The 20,867-nt window shown below is 36.2% G+C and overlaps 1 protein-coding gene across 1 annotated transcript in view; it reads right to left on the reverse strand.

Moving 5' to 3' along the window:
* The window catches only part of gabra3 (gamma-aminobutyric acid type A receptor subunit alpha3), a 162,494-nt gene that overhangs the window by 92,381 nt on the left and 49,246 nt on the right, over positions 1-20,867 (reverse strand). The window contains exon 4 of the mRNA XM_051093186.1: positions 19,818-19,885. Coding sequence (XP_050949143.1) covers positions 19,818-19,885 — 68 coding nt within the window. The remainder of the gene's footprint in view (positions 1-19,817; positions 19,886-20,867) is intronic.

Here is a 20,867-nt window from a genome sequence, read left to right on the forward strand (position 1 = left end):
TCTGAAGCATCAGCGAGCGTTTTAACCTTCTATAATAGTTGCATATGAGTTCTTCAGTTGTCCTCAGTGTGAAAAAGGATCTCAAAATCATACAGTCATTGTTGGAAAGGGCTCAAATGCACAAAAATGCTGAAAAAACAAAATAATTTGTGGAACCTAATGTGTTTTTTTTTGAGGAACAGCGGGCAGTTTAACTGTTTAGGACAAACAAGAGACTCATGTACAACTATCACTAAACAAAAAACTCACAGCTGTGGATTGTTCAGGTAACAACACAGTATTAAAAGTCAAGTGTATGCAAATTTTTGAACAAGGTCATTTTTCTAAATTCAACTATTATTTTCTCTTGTGGACTATATGTATATTTTATGTGAAATATCTTCAGGTCATATTCAGGTCAGTACTAAATAAAAAATAACATGCATTTTGTATGATCCCTCTTTTTTATATAAAATAATTAACATTTTGCTGATTCTGTAAAATGTATGTAAGCTTTTGACTTTAACTGTATACAAGAGAGAGAGAAGAGCATATGCCGAGAATAGAATTGATAAAAACAGTAATAATATTAAATTAAGTAAATCTGTTTAAAATATTACGTTAAACATTAAATTAACATCTTCAACTTAAGCGTTAAAGGCTGGAATACACTAAAAGACTCTTAAAACCCAAACAGGTTTTAAATCATAAGGCATCACACACTTGTCGACTTTGTAAATGGTTACAGAGAAAAAACTGGACATCAACAAATGCAGAAACCTAGCGCCGTGTTACTAGGAGACGCATGACAAATGAAAACAACGTGTTCTGAAATCGGCTCAAAATATCAAACAAGTTTGATATTCTCTGACTGGATGGAATAATAGCCTGAAGCTAGCATAGTATGTGCCTATCATACAGCACCAGATTTTCTGTGAAATCTGTCAATTCTGACTGGCCAAAATCTGCAGGGTTCTGACTTTCAGCATTGACTGTCAGCAATTTGTTTAAATCTTTGGTGCGAAATATATTTTGAACTGTTTGATTGCAAACCAAAATTAATACAAAAATTAAAAAGGTTGTTTGACTGCTGTATGCCAGGATCCGCCACTGACTAGAGGAAAGCATAATATTTGATGCAGTATAAATTATTTGTCACAGTTCTACTTAATGATAAATGTACTGAAAGTTTACATTATTACATAATGCAAACTTTAAAGTTTTAACGACTGGTAAGGGAAGGACGCATAGCCTGAAATAACCCATGATGTAGTTGCTGTTTTCAGTCAACTTTTATTGGGGCTGAGAGGAAAGGGATTTGTTGTTTATTGTTTAATTTAATCGCACTGCTTTTGCAATGTTAAAAAAAAAGAAGCTATTTTGGATATTGATGAACTAGATAATATGGCAGGCAATAGACTGTTAAGGTCCTGACTGCTGAGTTGTTGTTTAGTTCCAGTTCAAACCTGATTGCTTGCGAGGTGTTTGATTACTATCAATTTGTTCACACAAATGAAAATATTGTTTCTTCATTAGTTTGATAGTTACTTATAGAATACTATCCTCTTTAAAATGTCTTCTTTTTGTTGCCAAGATTTTAGTGTCATAACTAAATAGTACATACCGTAGTATAATCTGCACATCTTTACATGGTTTTGCCTGCAACATGACTTTGTTGACTCCATAAATAAAGGAAATCTCTTGGTTTCATTCAAGTTTATAGACCGGCTCTATGGACAGCTTCTGTGGCATGCACTGTCAGCCTCAACAATAAAAAATAAGGATAAGGACGAGAGAGTCTCACTTGCCTTTATGCGTAAGTGCTGTGTTGTCCTTGAAATTTTGTTGATCTTGTTCAATCATGTTTATCCACTGCAAACTTAAACATTTAGTTTTCAATGACAAACTCACATCCAGTGTAGGCAAATATCATTAAACAGCTACAGTATGTGGCTATTCGTCAATGTCTTGCTCTGGAGGCACTCATACAGTATGCAAATGTGTTTGCCCTTGTGACGTCACAGATACCTTTAAGGGAAGTTAAAAATAAGCAATACAAGCTTCACATTTCTGCTTTCATTTGTCAAATTTTCTTCTATTGTAAGTGCATTACTGCATTATTTTTACAAACTGAGTGACTATTTTATGAACAGAGTTTGACTTGTACTTGAAACCTGAAACATCCTTTTCAAATATTTGTACTTGTTCATTGCCAAAGTCTCCCCAGTGGCGAATAACAACCCTGAGAACAAACAACGGAGACCATGTAACTTAGCAGAAACATGACTTGCAAAGTTTTCAGCCATTCCACTAATTCTGAAATTTTAAAACCCTGTTTCAGTGGGCTTTCTTCACCATTTAATTACAGTTCTTCTCATTCTGTGTCTGCTTTTCCCACAGCCCCTTCCACACTCTTAAGAATTTACTTTATCCCTTTTAAGTCATCTGTATTAATTATAGCACATGGAATGTGTTAATTATGGCAGAAGAAGCCTGATAGAGACGGGAAAGAAAAAATGAAAGAACAAAAAATGAGGGAGAACATCGACGGTTGTTTAATCAAGAATAGTACACTTCAACGTTTTGTGCGAGTTTCTGACTTGAAAGCAAGATGTGACATTATTATTATCAACAATGCGATATCCATAAGCTCTAAAGAACTAATTTCACAGTACACAATCTTCTTATTCAATATGAAAGCACAAAAGCCGTTCTTCAAAAGAAAAACCAGTAGAAGCGTATTGTCAAAATATGATTAATTTAAAGATAAAACTCCTGTGCAGAGGTCTGGTTGATCCATGCAAGGTCACACAAGAGAAGAGGAAAGAGTGTCATGGGCTTTCCTTACACTTGCCCTGCTGGGGCACTGGGTTGTGACCTACTTTTCAGCAATAGAAGTATAAATGAAAAGAGGGAAAACCCCAGGAGAAGTGAGCTCTACCTAGGACTAATGCTACCGAAGACGCTCCAGCAACAATCGCCTGACGGACTCAAAAATGGTGGCCGCTGGGTTGTGGCATAACATGTTGAGCTAATGAGCTGTGAGATGGAGTGTGGGGATTTGTCAACCCCAAATGAAAGGTGTTGTTAATGCTAAGCCACTTCAAACGGAGGGGGAAAAATCCTAAACCTAGGTGAGAAGTGAAAATGGGGGTTTAGTTTTCATCCCTACTGCAGCATTGCGAGCCGAGAGGACAATATAACCACTTGAGCACCCCCCTTCAGAGGGATGATGGGAAAAAAACACCCACTTTCTAACAGAAAAACAAAGTAAACCCTTAGATGGTGATGTTTGAGAAAGATTTATAAGATGTCTGAATATTTATGCTGCGGTTCGCTTTTAATGTTTTATTCCATTTCATGACTATTTTTTTTTAAAAGCAATACAAACTCACTTCGCCTACACAAACACCATGGCTCAATGGGTCAGAGTTTGTGTGTTAAGGCCACTAAACAGATAATTTTTAAAGATTATAGCTTGCATCTTATGAGATTCAAGTCGTTGTTAAATGTTCCTGCTATGAATGAATCACTGATTTTCCATGATGAGGCATTTGTTACTATATTCCGGTCTACTGAAAATGAATATGGTTAATTATTAAAACTATTTAACCAATCAGGATGTCCATTTAATACTAAATGGATACTCTTTTTAGAAATTAGAAATGCTTTCAAACTCTCACACAGTGGCATACAGTTGTATTTGCTGTAGATATGCACTACTAACTGGTATATGTAAAACGACAAGATTGTGGGCAGGCCACCATAGTTTGGCTCCTAATTGAAGCTACTTTGAATATCTTTGTCTAAGCAGCAGAAGAGGATGATCCCAGCCACTGAGCTGCTAGCCAGTTTGTGCAAGCTGTGAAGTCATCCAAATCGCAGCGCTTATCTGCAGGGCACAGGCTCTACAAGAATGTCTGACATGAGCAAGCGTGGTGCCAACTAGAGGGACGCAAGCTACTGCGCAAATTGTGTTGGAAAAGAAAAAAAAAAAAGCCCACCTAAAATGCGCTTAGATGCTCAAAAGGCAAGCAGCAGACATGCTGTTGCTTGGAGACCGCCCAGAGACAACAGGCAGACAGCTGAGAGTTTTGTACTGTTTTCTGAGTGGAACAGCGTCCAACGAAGCGATCAATATAATGATCTGTTTAATTCACTTCAATTCAGCCAACCTCTTTAATCCACTTAAGCAATCAAATGGAGATTTTATTTATGGGGGAAAAAAGTGAGGAGAAATCAAAGGGTGTGAAATCTGGGATTTAAAGCCTGCATTGCTATAATTCTGAAAAAGCGTGGTAACACTTTCTGTGAAGACTTACACACATTCACAATGTCTTATTTTGCATCTTATAAATCGGATATTGGTCAAAATGTCTATAAAGCCTTTAAATATGTAAATGTGAATGAGATTACATTATATGTTTTCATTTAACATTTACAGTAGGACGATAACACAACTGTTGTGGTGTATAATTTTAAGCCGTTTCATTAGGAGCTGGTGTATTGGGTCTCCTGCAGTGTGGATTACTTATAGATGGTCATGTCACAAAAGAGTGGTCTGAAATACAATCTGTGCCTTCTAATTCCCTGCTGCTACATGAGATTGGAGCAGCTCTTACGCCAGCAGCTCTGCTGAAAAGCGTTTCATCAAAGTGCCTGCAACATTTCTTTGATTCCCAAGCAGATGTAAAGCTCCAAGACTATAACCGACCACTAGTGTCAAATAGAGAGTGAATTCAATGTCAGTTACAAGAATGTGATGTTATTCCTTTATTCATCTATTTTAATCTATGAAACACTCAATGATCAAGGATAGCATTATGCAGGCTTAAGTCCTTTCATATGACTCACGTCAGAACTCAATGCATATAGAAATATAAGCTTAAAGTTAACACGAAAAAGCATTTGACTTATTTCCAAACAAAAGAGAACTTATTTTTAAAGAGAGACAAGAAGGTGATGCCTGCCGAAAAGCAAATACATTTTAAAAATGCCAAAGAAACATGAACAATACAACCGTTTTGAAACCCTCCACCAGTTTCCTGTCCTAAAGCCTTTTGTGTGTTCTTCACATTCATGTATCACTCTGATTATTGAACAGATATGATAATGAAAGCAAGCACACAGAGAAAAGGGAAATTCAAACAGCCTATCTCATCAGCCTGATTGCTGATTATTTCAGAATTACCTGCACGTATTGCAGACAAGCAAGCCCTGGTGCTGGTTACAATCACCTTTCATAATAAAGAGAATTAGCACATTGAAAGTAGCGAGAGATCTGAAATCTCTATTCAGTGGAGACAAAGAGAAATGGGCCACTGAGTAATGGGGACAAATAAGCTTGTCTGTTTTTTTCCCCCTTTGTCTTGTCCCTATACAATGTCATCTCTTTTTCTCACTTACTGTATTATGTGATTCTGTTTTCCCCTCCACTCATACCGACTGTTTTTCTTCCTCTCTGTTTTCTGTACCTAACCTTCTAATGCATCTTTTCAAAGCTCTCTCTTCTCTGCCGGCAATCTGACCGGTCAGTACATGATTGGCTGTCATTCATCCATTACTGCCATTGCCACTGTGGGTTTTCCAGCATTTAACTGCTGGGCAAAACACATTTGGCAACACTGTGTTCCAGGCCAAAACCCCGAGAAAGCATTAGCTCAAAAAGCAGGAGGAGCAGCAGCAGGAATTCATAGTAGCATAGGGCATTACTGCTGTCCAATGAAAAAAAAAAAATGGTGTTGAGATATGTCTAGGATCTGAAAAATGTTGTCATTAATGATGCAGTTTGTAAAATTTACAGCCAGTGGTTGAAATAGGTACTGTAGTCGAAATTTAAAATACCCCCCTCTTCTTCAGACTCGCTCATACGGGTTGCCAGATGCAACAAGCAATGAGCGTAACTGCACAAGCCTTACACTGTAAGTTGAACTGTTGATTTATCTGCGTTTTAATATTCCTCTGGTCACAGAGCTTTTTTTAGATGGATATCGAGTCTTTTTAAGTTGGGTACAGTCTGCAATCTCTGACCCAGTTCGTTGGCTCATTTCCATGGCTGCAATATGCTGTGTTTTTTGCGCCAACTGGCAACCCAGGCTGTCAAAGTTCTTTTTGTTAAATTGGCAGTGGGTGGAGTCATAGACCAAAACAAAAACCATTCCATTTTTGTTGGACATTCCAACACACACATAACTAGAATATCTGGCTGTTGCATTGTTTGTTTGTTTTTTTTCAGACAAAAAACTTATCCTAAATAAACTGTATCCTAAGTAAAAGCATGTTATTGTATTTCAACCCAGTCTCACGGTAGTTTGTGACATTGTCACAAAATTGTAATATATTTTTCGTGTCACTCAGCACGATTTTCAATCTAATGTATTTTAAATACATTTCCATGTTTAAATCTTCACAATTGCAAAACTAGAAATGATTTTATAAATATTTACTATTTTGGAGCACCTAATACCACTCCTACCCTAAACCTAAACCTACCCACTTCTCAGCTACATAAAACACAGTGAAATGTAAGTACAAGAACATGTATTTATTGCAAAAATTGATCACAAACAGTATAAAGGTATTACAAACATCTCGTGGTGCATGGAGGTGGCTGTGGTGAATGCCTGACACATTCCAAATCTTCTGAAGCCATGCGATATTATTATATGAACAGACTGAGTGAAATTTAAAGTTTTATGGCTGAAATAATCTTGCTCTGTGGACACACACAGTCACATCTCATTCAAAAAATACACATGATGCAATCGGTGACGAAACACACAAGATCCAATGGCATTTCAGAATCTAAGCTGACATGATGCAATCAGTCACATGACACACGAGAGCCAAACCCATTTCATAATCAAAGCTGACATAAAGCTTACTTCCTCGGGCGCCAATTTTTAATGTAAACAGACAGTTTTATGGCAGATTGCGGATGGAGAAGGTGATCGTTTTGCATGCGTTCTTCGCACAAATCAATCATTTTACCTCGAAACACTTTTTTTCTTTTTACTTTTAAATTAACAGCATTTGTTGTCATGTGTGCCTGTTATATCTTGTGTTTTATACAATATACAAATGGGTAGGTTTAGGGGTGGGGTTGGGTTAGGTGCTCAAACACGTCTAAATTGTGTAAATAATAACGTTATATGGTGGCTGATTAAACCCAAAACACTGAATGTGTTGCAGTGGCAGAAAGAAAAACGTGGTGCAGGCACGAAAATTACTCCCCACTGAAATACATTATATTGAAAATCGTGCTGAGTGACGCGAAAAAATGGGGAAATTTGTGTCCGTGAACACAAATCAATAGATTACATTTTTGCCATGAGACTGGGTTGTGTATTTTTATGCTTTATTAGTGTCATTAGTGGTTTGCTGGTCATAAGCTGGTCTTAAGCAACTAGCTCCTGCTCAGGACCAGCTTAAACCAGCTCAAACCAACAGCCATGCTTCAAAACATATCTAACCAGCATACGCTGTTATTTTAACATGGTTGACAGTTTTTTTTTTTTTAGGAGTCAGAATGCCTGTGATATGATTATTATTTATAAAGTAATGTCTAAAAATAATGAGAATCATCACAAGTATTAAAGTTAACACAAACAGGTCCAAACTAACTGGTGCCAGTTATATTCGTTCTGTAATTTCAGTAAGACCTACTTACCTCAGCATCTAACAAGCTTTCATACTGAACTGTCAAATTCTCCCCACTTATAATTATTATTGATTATGTGACATGTCTGATTAAATCCAGTGCTTTGCTGGTTACACAGCAGAATCTCTCATATGAAGGTCAAAAAAGTTCACTCTGATTGTGTTTCCCTGGACGAAGGGAAAATGACAAAGTTGTACTCATTCGTAAGCCTACAACATTGCAAAGTCAGAGCGTGTTATTAAATCATGAAGCACTCATAATTCAAAGTCCTGATTGCAATCAAACAAAAACGTTATCACACCCATCCATACGAAAGCTCATTAGAGATCCGACATTGGGTAATGGTAATAAACTAATCTGCCAGAGACTATCTAGACTCAGACCTGGGAAACTGAGATTCTTCCATTGCCTTGCAATTACACAGCATGGATTTGTGCAAACCGGCGTAACGACTTGTAGCTATGGAAACACAATACCAGCGCTCATGGGTGCCACCCATTAAGGATGCAAATTGTCCTCTTGTAGACACTGCCCGAGAAGCTTTTAACACAGCAGTCTTAACATGGACTTTATGAAATCATAGTGAAATTATTAAAAAAAAAAAAGTAAGAAATGCTAGGGGCAAAATGAGTTACTGTTATACACTGAAATGATATACTCAGCATTTGATTTGGACATTTATCTCAAGAACATGATTTTTGAAATCTTACCAACAATGGCTGTACATCTCACTTAACTTCCAGCCAATCTTTTTCCGAGTTCTAATTTGGTTATTGCTTCCCCTTGAGCAAGGACACACTGTGACTGATACGGGCAGCCCACACAGCAACCTTGGCAGCACTGCACATTAATAAAAGACTTAGCACTGTGTTAATGTTTAGAGATTTTTGGTAAATAATGACTTTTGTTCCTCACACAAAGCAATAGCATGGCTTTAGCAGACTTGTATTTTAGCACATGACTACTTCATGGCTTCATGGATGTTTTAGCACTGTTTTTTACAGATGTGGTCACTAAGCTGCTGATCTGATTAAAAAAAGACCTGCGGCAAACATAAAATTACAGAATTTTAATTAGGCTGATTTATCACTTGAAATGGAGTGCCACACATTTCTCAAACTCATTGAACTATGACTCCTTTGTCAAAGCTTCAGTAGTTTTAAGGTTATCAACCAACAGAGAGGTGCCAGGTTGCCACTGCACACTTGATTAGCCGAAAGGTTCTGCATAATCAGAGGTACAGCACTTTAAAAGACATAAGTACAACCCAGGCTGTTTCTGCAACACTGATTTTATGTACCTTGTTGCACATTTTGTGGCAGTTTTAAAGTGAAATGTCCAGTGAGTGGTGCTAAGATGTGTGTTCAATATGTGGCCGTGGCCATGCTTTTATTACATTGGAACAGGCACGTATTGCTGTGTTTTTATTACATTGGTTCAAGCACGTATTGTGGCAGTTCAGTATTCAAATGTCTGTGTTGCTAAAAGGTTAATGCTCTATCGTATTAGAAAACAACAACCCCCCTACACCAAACCCAACCCTTAAAAGTACCCGATAGTGTTAACGAAAGCAAAAGTTATATAAAAACACATTTGCTGATGCAAACATGCTATTCTAACTTCCTTATATGCAGTTTTGAGCTGTTTTGAGCATAGTTTCACAGGATTCGTACCAGAGCAATTCACCTCACAAGTTCATTGATGTATCGTGTGAGCTACTGAACAAACCTGCTGCATTAGAAAACCCACACATATGAAGCTGTATATGTGATGCTAATGTTCAAAAGTATCAGTTTTCAAATCTGGCATTAAATTGTTTTTCAAGTCATAACATAATACTGTGGAAGGAATTAGGCTTTCTTAATCAAAACTCTGGCCCTGGAAAACATAATTTGTGTGAAAAGGAATAAAAGTTATTGGAGTTTTACTGCCTCTAGTGCTCATTTCAGTTAGAAACTGCAGTGATTCATATGTATAGGTACGTTTTTGCAGAAATGTAGGTAGAAGCATGGATTTCCAATGCGCCTGGGTAGCAACAAGGATGAGCACAGACTAAGAAATGTCACACATTGAGAGGTGCTCAATATGAAACCACATTTCAAGACTTGTTGATGTACTTCTAAGTGAACAAGAATCAAGAAGAAAAACGTAAAACAACCTTGATGTAATCTTTTGGAAGTTGACTGAGAAACGTGGGCACTCCATATCAGAATGGCAACATGAATATGAGTTTGCAGTCATTGGAGGATGACTTCTCTCCCCTTAACTTTATTTTTTTCCATAATGATAATTACATTTTTCAATGAGTGCTGGTACTTTGACTGGTTTAGTCCTGTTATGGACAAATAAATATAACACTAAAACCACCAGTAGGTGGCAGTAAGTCCCTGTCTTAATGAGTGATTCATTGAATTATGCATTGAAATGGTTCATTCAAAATGGCTGATTCATTTAGAAACGTAGAAAGTGGCTGTTTTCATGAATAGATCATTGACTCATTGACACAGTGTTGCTCTGAGACATACAGATGATCTTTGGCTTTGTTTGGAACTATTTTCATTGACAAACAGAAATAAATAATATTGTGTCTATAATGTAACTCAATATTAACTTCTTGCGTGTTGAATTGTTGCTAAAATGAATATCTCATTTGTGATCATGGTCACATTAATATTCAGGAAATCTGCACTCTTTTCTTGTGGGAAACTGCATAACTATCTATCTATCTATCTATATATGAAGAGTTCAGATGCAAAACCATCTGACGTCTTTCTTAAAAAAATACATTTTGAGCTGAGGCTGGTATTTTAGCGAGTTTGAAGAAAAAGGATTTGATGGACATATAATATGTGTCGAGAGCATTCACTCAGTATCATTATCTCATTTTTGACCGAGATGGCTTTTAGCTGGTTTTGCATCTGAACTCTTCATATATATATATATATATATATATATATATATATATATAATATAGCATAGCATGCTCAGCATGCTATGCTGACACATAGCACTACTTCAAACTCGCTAAATTCCACCCTCAGCCCAATCAGAAGTACCAGTACTTATATAGAAACCTTTACAAAGTAGCCAGAAAGAAATGTGTCAGATGGATTTAGAGGCTTTTGCATCTGAACTCTTCATATAAAACATACTGGGTTATTTTTTGTATGTCATATTCTAACTCTTTGTATGTTACTTTTGGTATGAAACAAAGTCTCCTCTTTCAAATGTTGTCATTAAAAAAATAATAATAAAAAAATCAAAAATCAAACAATAAATAAAATTCTGTGAGTCTTTAATGTGTCGTGACAGATCGCTTTAGCGCTTCAGTTCAAACAGCACATGAACCGATCATCTCTTCTTCTTTACTAGTTAGCATAAAATAAACATGAATGAACATCATATCTTTTTTAAACATGGAAAGATGTCAATACACACCATTTTTCAAGTTCAAGTCCACCAATATCATTCTACTGTCCTGTCTGGTTTGTTTGTCAGACAAACATGACAGATTCTGTGTTATGATTGGTCAGATCGCCTGTCAATCAAACTCCCTGCAAAGGGTCAATTATTAGGGCATTTTAACTGCATTCTAATAGGCTTCATCACACAGTGAATGATTTTAGACTCTCAAGACATGTTTTTATTTTTGTTTTGTTTTTTCAAAGTGAGTGACATACTCAGTAATGCTATAATAATGCCACAGTAATGCCATAACTGTAATAGTATTTAATGATTTATCAATAACAGTTTTATATTAAAAAAGCCTTAAATGTCTTCAAATATATATGAATAAAAGCCTTTTTTTACCTTACAAAAAAGTTAAGATCAGAGTTAGCTGTGGCAGATACCAGCAGTTTCCTGAGTTCGAATGAACAAGGAGGTTTTAAAATGAGACGAGGACTTTTCACGCTACAGGACAAGCCTCCGACTAACCATGTCATCCTCAGTTTGCACAAGGCTCGACACATCACCTGGGGCGGATTAGCCTGGCCTAAATTTCAAAACAGACGACTTGTCAGATGAAGCCCAAGATAGAGAAAGGGAGGAATGGGCAATGACAGTCCGGACGAGCAAACAAATGTGACAGAGCAGTGCAATCTTTCACAAGACAGGTGGAAAAAGAAGCATTAGGCAGAAACAAAAATAGAAGCTAAAAGACTCGGAAGGAGAAATTTGAAAAAAAAAAAAGAAGGCTGGATGAAGGATGATGGAGAAGAAGATCTAGGATGGAGGTGAAAGGGAAAATGGTTCAAGCGAAAAAGACGACGACATCTGCTATACTTAAAACTGCAGAAATATCCTAGAGATAATGACTGTACGAATGGCCTCGTAAAAAGGGAAAAACGTTTCTGCTACTAAGTGAAAGAAATGTCTGTCGTAATCTGCAGACGAGGCCGTCGCATAAGTGCTCTGCTCTTTACCGGTCTCATAAGCTATTTCTTGACCTTGTTTCACTTAATGTCTTTCCCTCATTTCTTCCATAATAGTGTAATGTCATGACTGACAGCCCAGGCACTCGGTCAAGGCAGTGGTGATATAATGGCACTAATGTTAGGCCCGTAGCAAGCATAGATGCTGTTTTTGCCCCAGGAACTTTTAAGACGATGCATCTGTTCAATGGCATATTATATTTAGAACAAATTTGACACTGTGCTGTTTTTGTCCCTTTTGATGACGATGATTAGGGAAAAAAAAAAAAAAAAAAAAATGAGAAGACGCAAAAAACAGTCCTTTTATGGACAGGCTTGTCAGAATATAATAAAGGCATCAAATGCATCAAGCTCTTTGATTCCAAGAACACAACTTCAGGATGCCCTCAATATAATTTTTTCCTCATTAGCTGCACACAATAAAATCAATAGTACTTTTGACAAATATTAAAATGAGGTACATCAGATGAAGACTACTATCATCGACTAGGGATGTCAAAACCACTGGTACAGTAGTATCAAGTCAATAATGAAAAAAAAAAATATATATAAAATAAATAATAAAATAATAATAATAATAATAATAATAATAATAATAATAATAATAATAACACATTTAACAAATATTAATCATCTCCAGTCTTCTGTCACATGCACTTCTTGGCCAAAATATCCTGCTTTCCGAGGTATTAGTTTTTCTTAAGTGAATGTAAAACTCTATTGCTTGCTTTTCTTTTTTCTTTATTACAGAATGCTTGCTTCAATAATTATTTTAAAACTTTTTCTGGGAAAGAGAACTTAACACAGTGATTGATTGGTACACTGTCTGGGGAAATTGTTTTACTGCCTCTAAAAACCCAGCTCACCAAATGATTCATTATAAATTAATCTACTGTATAAGGCATTTGCCACTCCCTGTTTATTATATAAAATGAAAAGAAGGTCTGACCCCTTCTGTCACCTGTATAATAGCTCAAATCAAGGTACTTACAACATATGTTCTGGGACTGTCCCCGAATTGCGTTGCTCTGGTCCCTGGTACAGGACTTTTTGTCGGATCTACTGAAGACGCAGATCCAAAGGGACCCACTGCTTTTTCTTTTGTTGGATAATTTGTCACTATCACTGTCTGTCAATCAAAAAAGGATTATGTCTGGTACTCTTACTGCTGCCAAAAAGGTTATTCTAAAATTGTGGTTGGATCCATCTACTCTGGTTAAATCGACGTACATGTCATACTTGCTGGACATTGCCCTTTTGGAGTGTACCACAGCCAAAATACATAGTGCCACCAAAAAGACAATACAGTTTTGGTTGGACCTTATTGACACTCTATCAGACCTCTTGAAATCCTGCAATTTACGTGTTATCACGCTAATATTGTTCTGTAATGTATTGTATCACAAGTTTTAATTTTACTTATTTTATTTTTATTTGTTTATGTATATGGGCAGATCTCTGGCTCTGCTGTAAAAAGTTATAAATCAAAAACGTTTAATAAATAAATACATAAATAAATAAAATAATAATAATAATAATAATAATAATTATTATTATTATTATTATTATTATTATTTTAAAACTTGACAAGATGTTTACTTTTGCAATGTTTACTCCCAAGACTGAAATCATAGCATCGCTGCCAGTATGCTAAAATATCGGTGTTCCCACACGCACACATGCACACTACTGTATTAATAGTAAATCATCTGATTTTATTGCCATGTAAATGGTTATTTATTTAGAGTTCTGAAGTTTTCCATTTTGTTGAAGGTCTGAGCAAGTTATTTTCACCTTCAGCAAATCCAAGATTTAAATACAATTATTATTATTATTATTATTATTAAATGTAAAACAAACAAACAAACAAACAAAAAACCATCAGTATTTACTAAACAAGCATAATGGATCCACAAGATAGGTGTCAGTATAAAGTCTAAGACCACCCATACAAAAAAACAAACAAACAAACAAACAAAAAAAACAAACAGTGCACTGCCAAGATATAATGTACTGTAGTAAGGTAATATAAGAAGCACATCCAAGCAAAAGTCAGAACAAAAGTGCAAATTCTGTAAACCCACTCTTGCACCAAATCCCTACAAAGTGATGTGAACAATGAGTCTGTGACAAATCTGGATAAGCATGAACAGGATCATAAGAGAGATTTGCTACAAAGCCTGACAACAGATAATGTTATCTGAAGCAAATCTGACATTTGCACAAGCTGTTGAAACAGCTCTCAGCATGCAAACAGGGGACCATGTCTTGAACTACTTAAAATTAAAATAAGGAACATGACAAAAACAGTCTGAATAGAGTGAATATAATCACAATTTCACTAGAAGGTTGTAGTTTGTAAGCAAATAGTTTGCTAGCATGTACTACCCTTTACCTAAACTAGCATGTCATGCATCACTTCAGAGATTTTTCTACAACTCTTTTGATCTGATATATGGATTCTATTCAGCTTAATCTTTCTTAAAGGCAATGAAGAAAGTCACAGACAATCCCTTCAGGAAGGACAAAAGATGAACTCTAAAAAGGCTGAGACATTTCCAAAAATGCATGCTCAGGGTAAAAAAAAACGTGATTTTGAAGCCAATGTCAAAAGAACTACATATTGTGCATTAGGAGATGCTGATGATGCTGATTCTATGCATTTTTTAAATATCACAGAGGATTGCTTCCCTGGAGATCTTCAAATAATGAGAAAGTCAAGTTGCATATAAAAGAACTGACATTGTACAATGTGGATAGACCAAAAATACTGGCACACTTTTTAGGTTGAGTTAGTGTGGGAATACTGTAGGAAAAGAGGGCAAGCCGAACTGTAGACTGTAGGAACTGTACAGGAACCACCTGTACTTTGACCTCAGGTGCAGACAGCATGGGCTCATTCCCCTCATCTTACTCCTAAGGCCTGTGATTAAAGATCACAGGACTAACACTGGACAAGTGTCCTTTAATATGGAGCATGGATATACTAGTGTCTAGAGCTTAAAGACAGTGAAGGGGCAAGAACATCTGCTAGAACACTCCACCAAGTGGACAATGATCTGGTAAACTCTTTGTGACGGCACTCTTCCAGTAAAAGTAATGACCTGGTTGTTTGGAACTGACACTTCTGTAACTTTTCTAACTTTTTTTCCAGGTTGACTGATGAAAACTTGTACACTCTAACTCCCAAAAAAATGAGTGGAGTCAGCCAGATCAGATTAGAGCTTGCCTTTTTTGGACAGTTCTTGCCATTTTTTTTTGCGATATGGATAGACGGTTAAAGAACAGTTGATATTGCAAGAGACAAGTCATTAATAACATAACTCTTATAGATTTCAATGCATTGTGTTTCTCCTTGAGATCAGTCTTCCTCAAGGTATAGTGTGACATTGCCAGGCCACCACAAAGACCAGTGACCGTGACCACATGTTACAGCCTAAAAGCTCTGACTTTATACGTTGTTTCAGTTTTTTTCTTGAGGCATCTTTTACCACTGCTATCTTCTGCTACCTGACGGATCATTCTCTATGATTCCCTGAGTCCCCACAGAATCTTGGCGCAAAGCCTGTATATTCCATCAGTTTCTGTGATTCTTTCATTTTAGACTTGTGATGTTGTTAGACTCAGCACTGATGTTCCCATATGCAAACCCAATGACTTGGAATCATGGGGGGTTGATGAGACGTCACATAGAGACAGCAGATCACTTATTATAGACGGTTATTTTCAGCACAATGAAAATAACTCTTGTGATGGCATAACAACATTCAGAGATGAATATTTACTCATTCCCTGTATGCATGAAGGAATTTCACATTTCCAGCAAACAAGGTCTATGTTACCAAATGTCACATAAACTGTATCCTCAATGCAACACAAGTGTTTATAATATAACATTAACAAAAACTGCTCCAAATTTTCAAATGTCTAGCTCCACAGATTGCTGGCTTGCCCACCTGTCAATATGTACTATGCTGTACTGACCTTTGCGAAGATGAACACACTAGCCATCTTTACTTCCAATGAAAATGTCGCTGAAAAGACGACCTCTGCAAAAGCCTCTGGAGATGCCCTAGACTAGGTGGAGATAGGGGTTGTGTGGAAGTCCACTTATTCTGTCAAGGGAATTGATGTGGTGGCTAGATTTGGTAGCAGTTTCATAGTGGAAGATGATGGTGTCAAGTCAAGTCATCTTCATTACTAGCTCTTTATATAATAGAGATTGTTTCAAAGCAGTTACAGAATCAGTCATGCAAACTTCATGAGACAAATTCAAATGCTGCTGTAAAGCAGCTCTAACAAGCCAATAATGTCATTATTCAGCTCAATTCAGTTCAATAGCAGTGTCAGTGTTTCAAAGTTCATCAATTATGAAACAAGTTCAGTCTCAGCTATAAAGCTCTACAGCTCTACAAAAGACAACTCTGTCATTATTCAGCTTAGTTTAAGTTTTATTCACACTCAGTGGTGTCAGTGATGTCAAATTAGTCCTGGGTGGTTTGATCAAAAATCTATATCATATTATGGAGGTTTCATGGCTTATCACGTTATTTTCCCTGAATGTGCCTTTCTGTGAATGCATGAAACAGTTGCAAACCCACTGAATTTTAATCACTATCCAAACAAAGATGCTGCATGAGCAGTTTCACATAATTTCATAATTTCACAATTTCACAATTTAAAGCAAAAACAATGTTCTGTCCTTACCTTTGTGAAACAATACTACATAAAACATATGTTAACGAAACAAAAACAGCAGTTGGGATGAATGAGAATGCAAATTCACTCTCTGACAGCAGGGGGGGCACTTATGGAACAGCAGCGATACAACGTTTCCTTGTTTACAGTTGTAAACAAAGCAGCGCTGAGCGTATGAAACTACTTTAATACGCATTATACATAGGCATAACGAAAATACCATCTCAACTTTTCTGTAGACAATTCTCCTCAGAGATACAATTATACACTGTAAAAAAAAAAAAAAAAAAAAAAAAGCTGTTTCAACTTAAAAAAAAAGTAAGTGTTCATGCTGCCTTAAAATGTTGTTAAGTTGTAAGTTGGATATTTGAGTTGAGTAAACTTAATATTTTAAGGCAGCATGAACACTTTTTTAAGTTGAAACAACTTTTTTTTACAGTATATAAACCCCCACCCCAATTTAGATTTTCATCCGGTATTCCGCACATCATGAACAGTGAACTCTTCCAGGCATGAGATGTAATTCTCATTATTCTTTGTTTTTATTCAGCCATTATTATGGCATTACATGGTTTACCCATCCACATTGCTTTCATTCCAGTATACATTTACCCACCTAGTGTAAGTTCGTCATTGGCAGGGCAGGTTATAAACGCGTATATGAGAGTCGTAACAGCGGTATAGTACTATTCAGTGGACAATTAATAGAAATGATGATTCTGACTAAAGAAATATGACGTAAATGTGTAAATATGCTATCTTTCTCCAAGTATGCACACTTTTTTTGACTATAAGCCCTATAAAATTATTTAGCACTCCTGATATAGATTAAGAAATGACTGTCACTGCAGTCATGGTCAAAAATCAAAGATGTACTCTTTCATCTTTCTAACGATACATAGTTAGTCCATATCAGGAGTGTGATGATGTGCTGTGAATGTAAAACAACAATAATTTGAAGGTGCCGGTTAAGTTAACAGTTAACTCTTAATTCACAATGCTGCCTAAGTTGCTTAGCCACTATGCCGATTAAAAAAAAAATAATAATAAAAAATAAAAAAAAATCATACCGGTTGTGTAATTCAGCAATACGTCAAATTAATAAAAGTTCCTGAATATTAAATGTCTTCAAACCAACCCAGGCTCATTGAAAATGCATGCTTGTGGCGACATTTCTGCAACACCGATTATGGATTAGGATTATGGATTAGGTATTACGAACCAAACACAACTCTAAACCTGCCTGATAGGTAACTGATAACAAATGCAAAAGTGATATAAAAACACATTCACTGATGCAACTGTGCTATATTAATTTCCTTCTACGCAGGTTTGAGCTGTTTAGTCAAACCGGTGTTTCACTAACAAACCTACTGCATTAGAAAACCCATACATATGAAGCTGTATATGTGATGATAACATTACAAAGTATCTGTTTTCAAATCTCGCAGCATCTTAAAATTGTTTTAAAGTCATAACAATATTGTGCAAGGAAATGTGCGAAAATTAGGCTTTCTCAATTGAAACTTTAGCCCTATAAATCATAATTTGTGTGAAAAGGAATAAAAGTTGTAGGAGTTTTACTGCCTCTAGTGTTCATTTCAACTAGAAACGGCAGTGATTTATACATATAAGTATGTTTTATTGAGTTTTGCAGAAACGTAGGTAGAGACACATGAGCCTAGGTAGCTTTAAACACCAACTTCACAAGCCGAAGGCAACAGTGGTAGGGAACCCAAATTCCATCAGGTGACACAACTGGTGTGTGTCAATGCTAGACTTTTGATCCCATTAGCTGGAGCGCAAAAGTCCTGGACTTCTTTATCCTCAAGGTAGCAGGCGAGACGGTCACAGTGCATCACCTTCCGAAAGCATTTCTTCAGCGGTGCTTGTTACGCCACATCACCTGTCATAGAATGACGATGCAGGGGCCAATCTATTCAGAACCTGCTGTCTGGGTTTAACGACCAAATTCGCTGTCCAACCTGAAACTGACTGCTTCGGTCGTGCCTCTGTCATCTAATTCGGTCTTGACACAATTGCAGAGAGCAAGTTGAAGATGAGAACATACTGGGGCTCTCATGTAGAATGTGATATTCTCACTTCAAGGCATAGATTAAAGATAATGAGTCTTTCCTTATCGCAACAGCAGGCAATTATAGCAGGCCTGCATTTTTAGAGACTTCTGGGTACTTCACAGTTACGTTTTGAGGTTTGTAACACTACAGAATATACTGTACTGTATATAGGCCTGCTGTAGGGCAATGTGACATTTATGATTTTGTATCCGCAAACACCTTGGAAAAAAAAAAAAAGAAAGCTATAGTTGTGGACCATAGAAACTTTTATATACAACTTAGATTCTGTGATGAAGTTTCCCAGTCCTCTGTGTAACAGATAACAGATTGCGTAATTTCCTACTAATTGGACTTTCACGACAGTAGCTCTACTTTCTGAAGGGGAGCAATTCATAAGACATATCTAGAAATGCAGTATTTTTGCATAAACTTTATAGGTTGATTATGGTAAAATTAACCTTGATGATTATTGCTGTGTAATTTGAGTATCGTTTCATGCTCTGTATAATTTGACAGATTGTGATGTTTTCCTCTCACTATTAGAAAATTATGTTTCAGACAAAATACAAAGTGCTGCCGCATGGCTGTGGTGATTCATCTTGCATACCAGAGCCAATTGTGTGTATGATTAAGACGCATGCATTTCTCCATGCAGTCTCGCAACCAATTATCTTCTCTCTCAAATGAGCCCATAAAGGAACACAGCTTCACACACATTCCCTGGGACAAAGGGAAATAAAGGATGGTACTATGTCTTCCTCTGTGGCACATTTGACAAACAAATCTTTTGAAATTCAATTCAACAGCAATGAAAACATCTCAGTTTTCTCATGCGGTAATCTGCTACCAATTATATGTAACCATACCTGGTTGAAGCATAATATGAAAAAGTAATACAGATAAATAATGACATGAACCTAATCTGTCTAAAAGCTTTGAACAATTAAGTAATAATAAGAACGTACATACCATATCGGTGTCTGATACTGGTCCGAAGCTTGTCACGTAGATGTTTGTCCTCACCTCAGTCACACTTTCTGATTGGACAAAAAGACAAAGAGTAAGCATAAGAGCAGAAATAACTACTATGTAAAAGAAACATTAAATGAATTTTGAAGCTAAAAATCTGTAAAGACAATAATGGGGTATATGTCAAATGTCACCTGACCCAACTGGAAAACAGGTCTCATCGCATCCCCTTGTCAAAGAAAGTGTTAACAGTGGAATGAACTGATCTATGGAGTTTTAACAGCCTAGCTAGGCTAAATAAAACAGATCCATATTTAATGAACCACATGCAAAAGACCTGAACCAGAAGCAATGTGAACTGTTTTATACAAAATGGAAGTTTGTTGCGCATTACCTCCGTTCACCCCTAATGGCCAGTGAAATAACTCACAGGCCATTTGAGATGCATTTCAACACCTGTATGTGGTGAGCAAAGAGGATGTGTGACAAATAATCAGCTGTAAAATTCCTGACTTTGTTTATTGTGCATCAACATAGGGCTGGATTCTTACGGTTTCCTAGAAGAATGTCCAACCGTGGAGTCGATTAGTAAGATTTATCTAATTTATATATACTACTGTTCAAAAGTGTGGGATCAGTAAGATTTTTTATGTTTTTTACAAAATTCTCCTATACCCACAAAGTCTGCATTTACTTAAAAATACAGAAAAAAACTGTATTGTTATGAAATATTTGTTGCAATTTAAAATAATGGTTTACTATTTTAATATATTAAAATAGAAATCTGTTAATTTTAAGTTGTAACAATATTTCACAATATTACAGTTTTTTTCTGTATTTTTGATCAAATAAATGCATCCTTGATGAGCAGAAGAAATGTCTTTAAAAACATAAAAAATCTTACCCAAACGTTTGAACTGTAGTGTATATCTTTATTTGTTTTGTTTTATTAATTTAACATTTATAATTATAACATGAACAACTATCACAAAACAACAACAAATAGTCGTTCTGAATAAATTCACTTCATAAATTCAACTATTTTTGTCT

This window comes from Labeo rohita, chromosome 21, assembly GCF_022985175.1.
Source record: "Labeo rohita strain BAU-BD-2019 chromosome 21, IGBB_LRoh.1.0, whole genome shotgun sequence".
Classification (NCBI taxonomy): domain Eukaryota; kingdom Metazoa; phylum Chordata; class Actinopteri; order Cypriniformes; family Cyprinidae; genus Labeo; species Labeo rohita.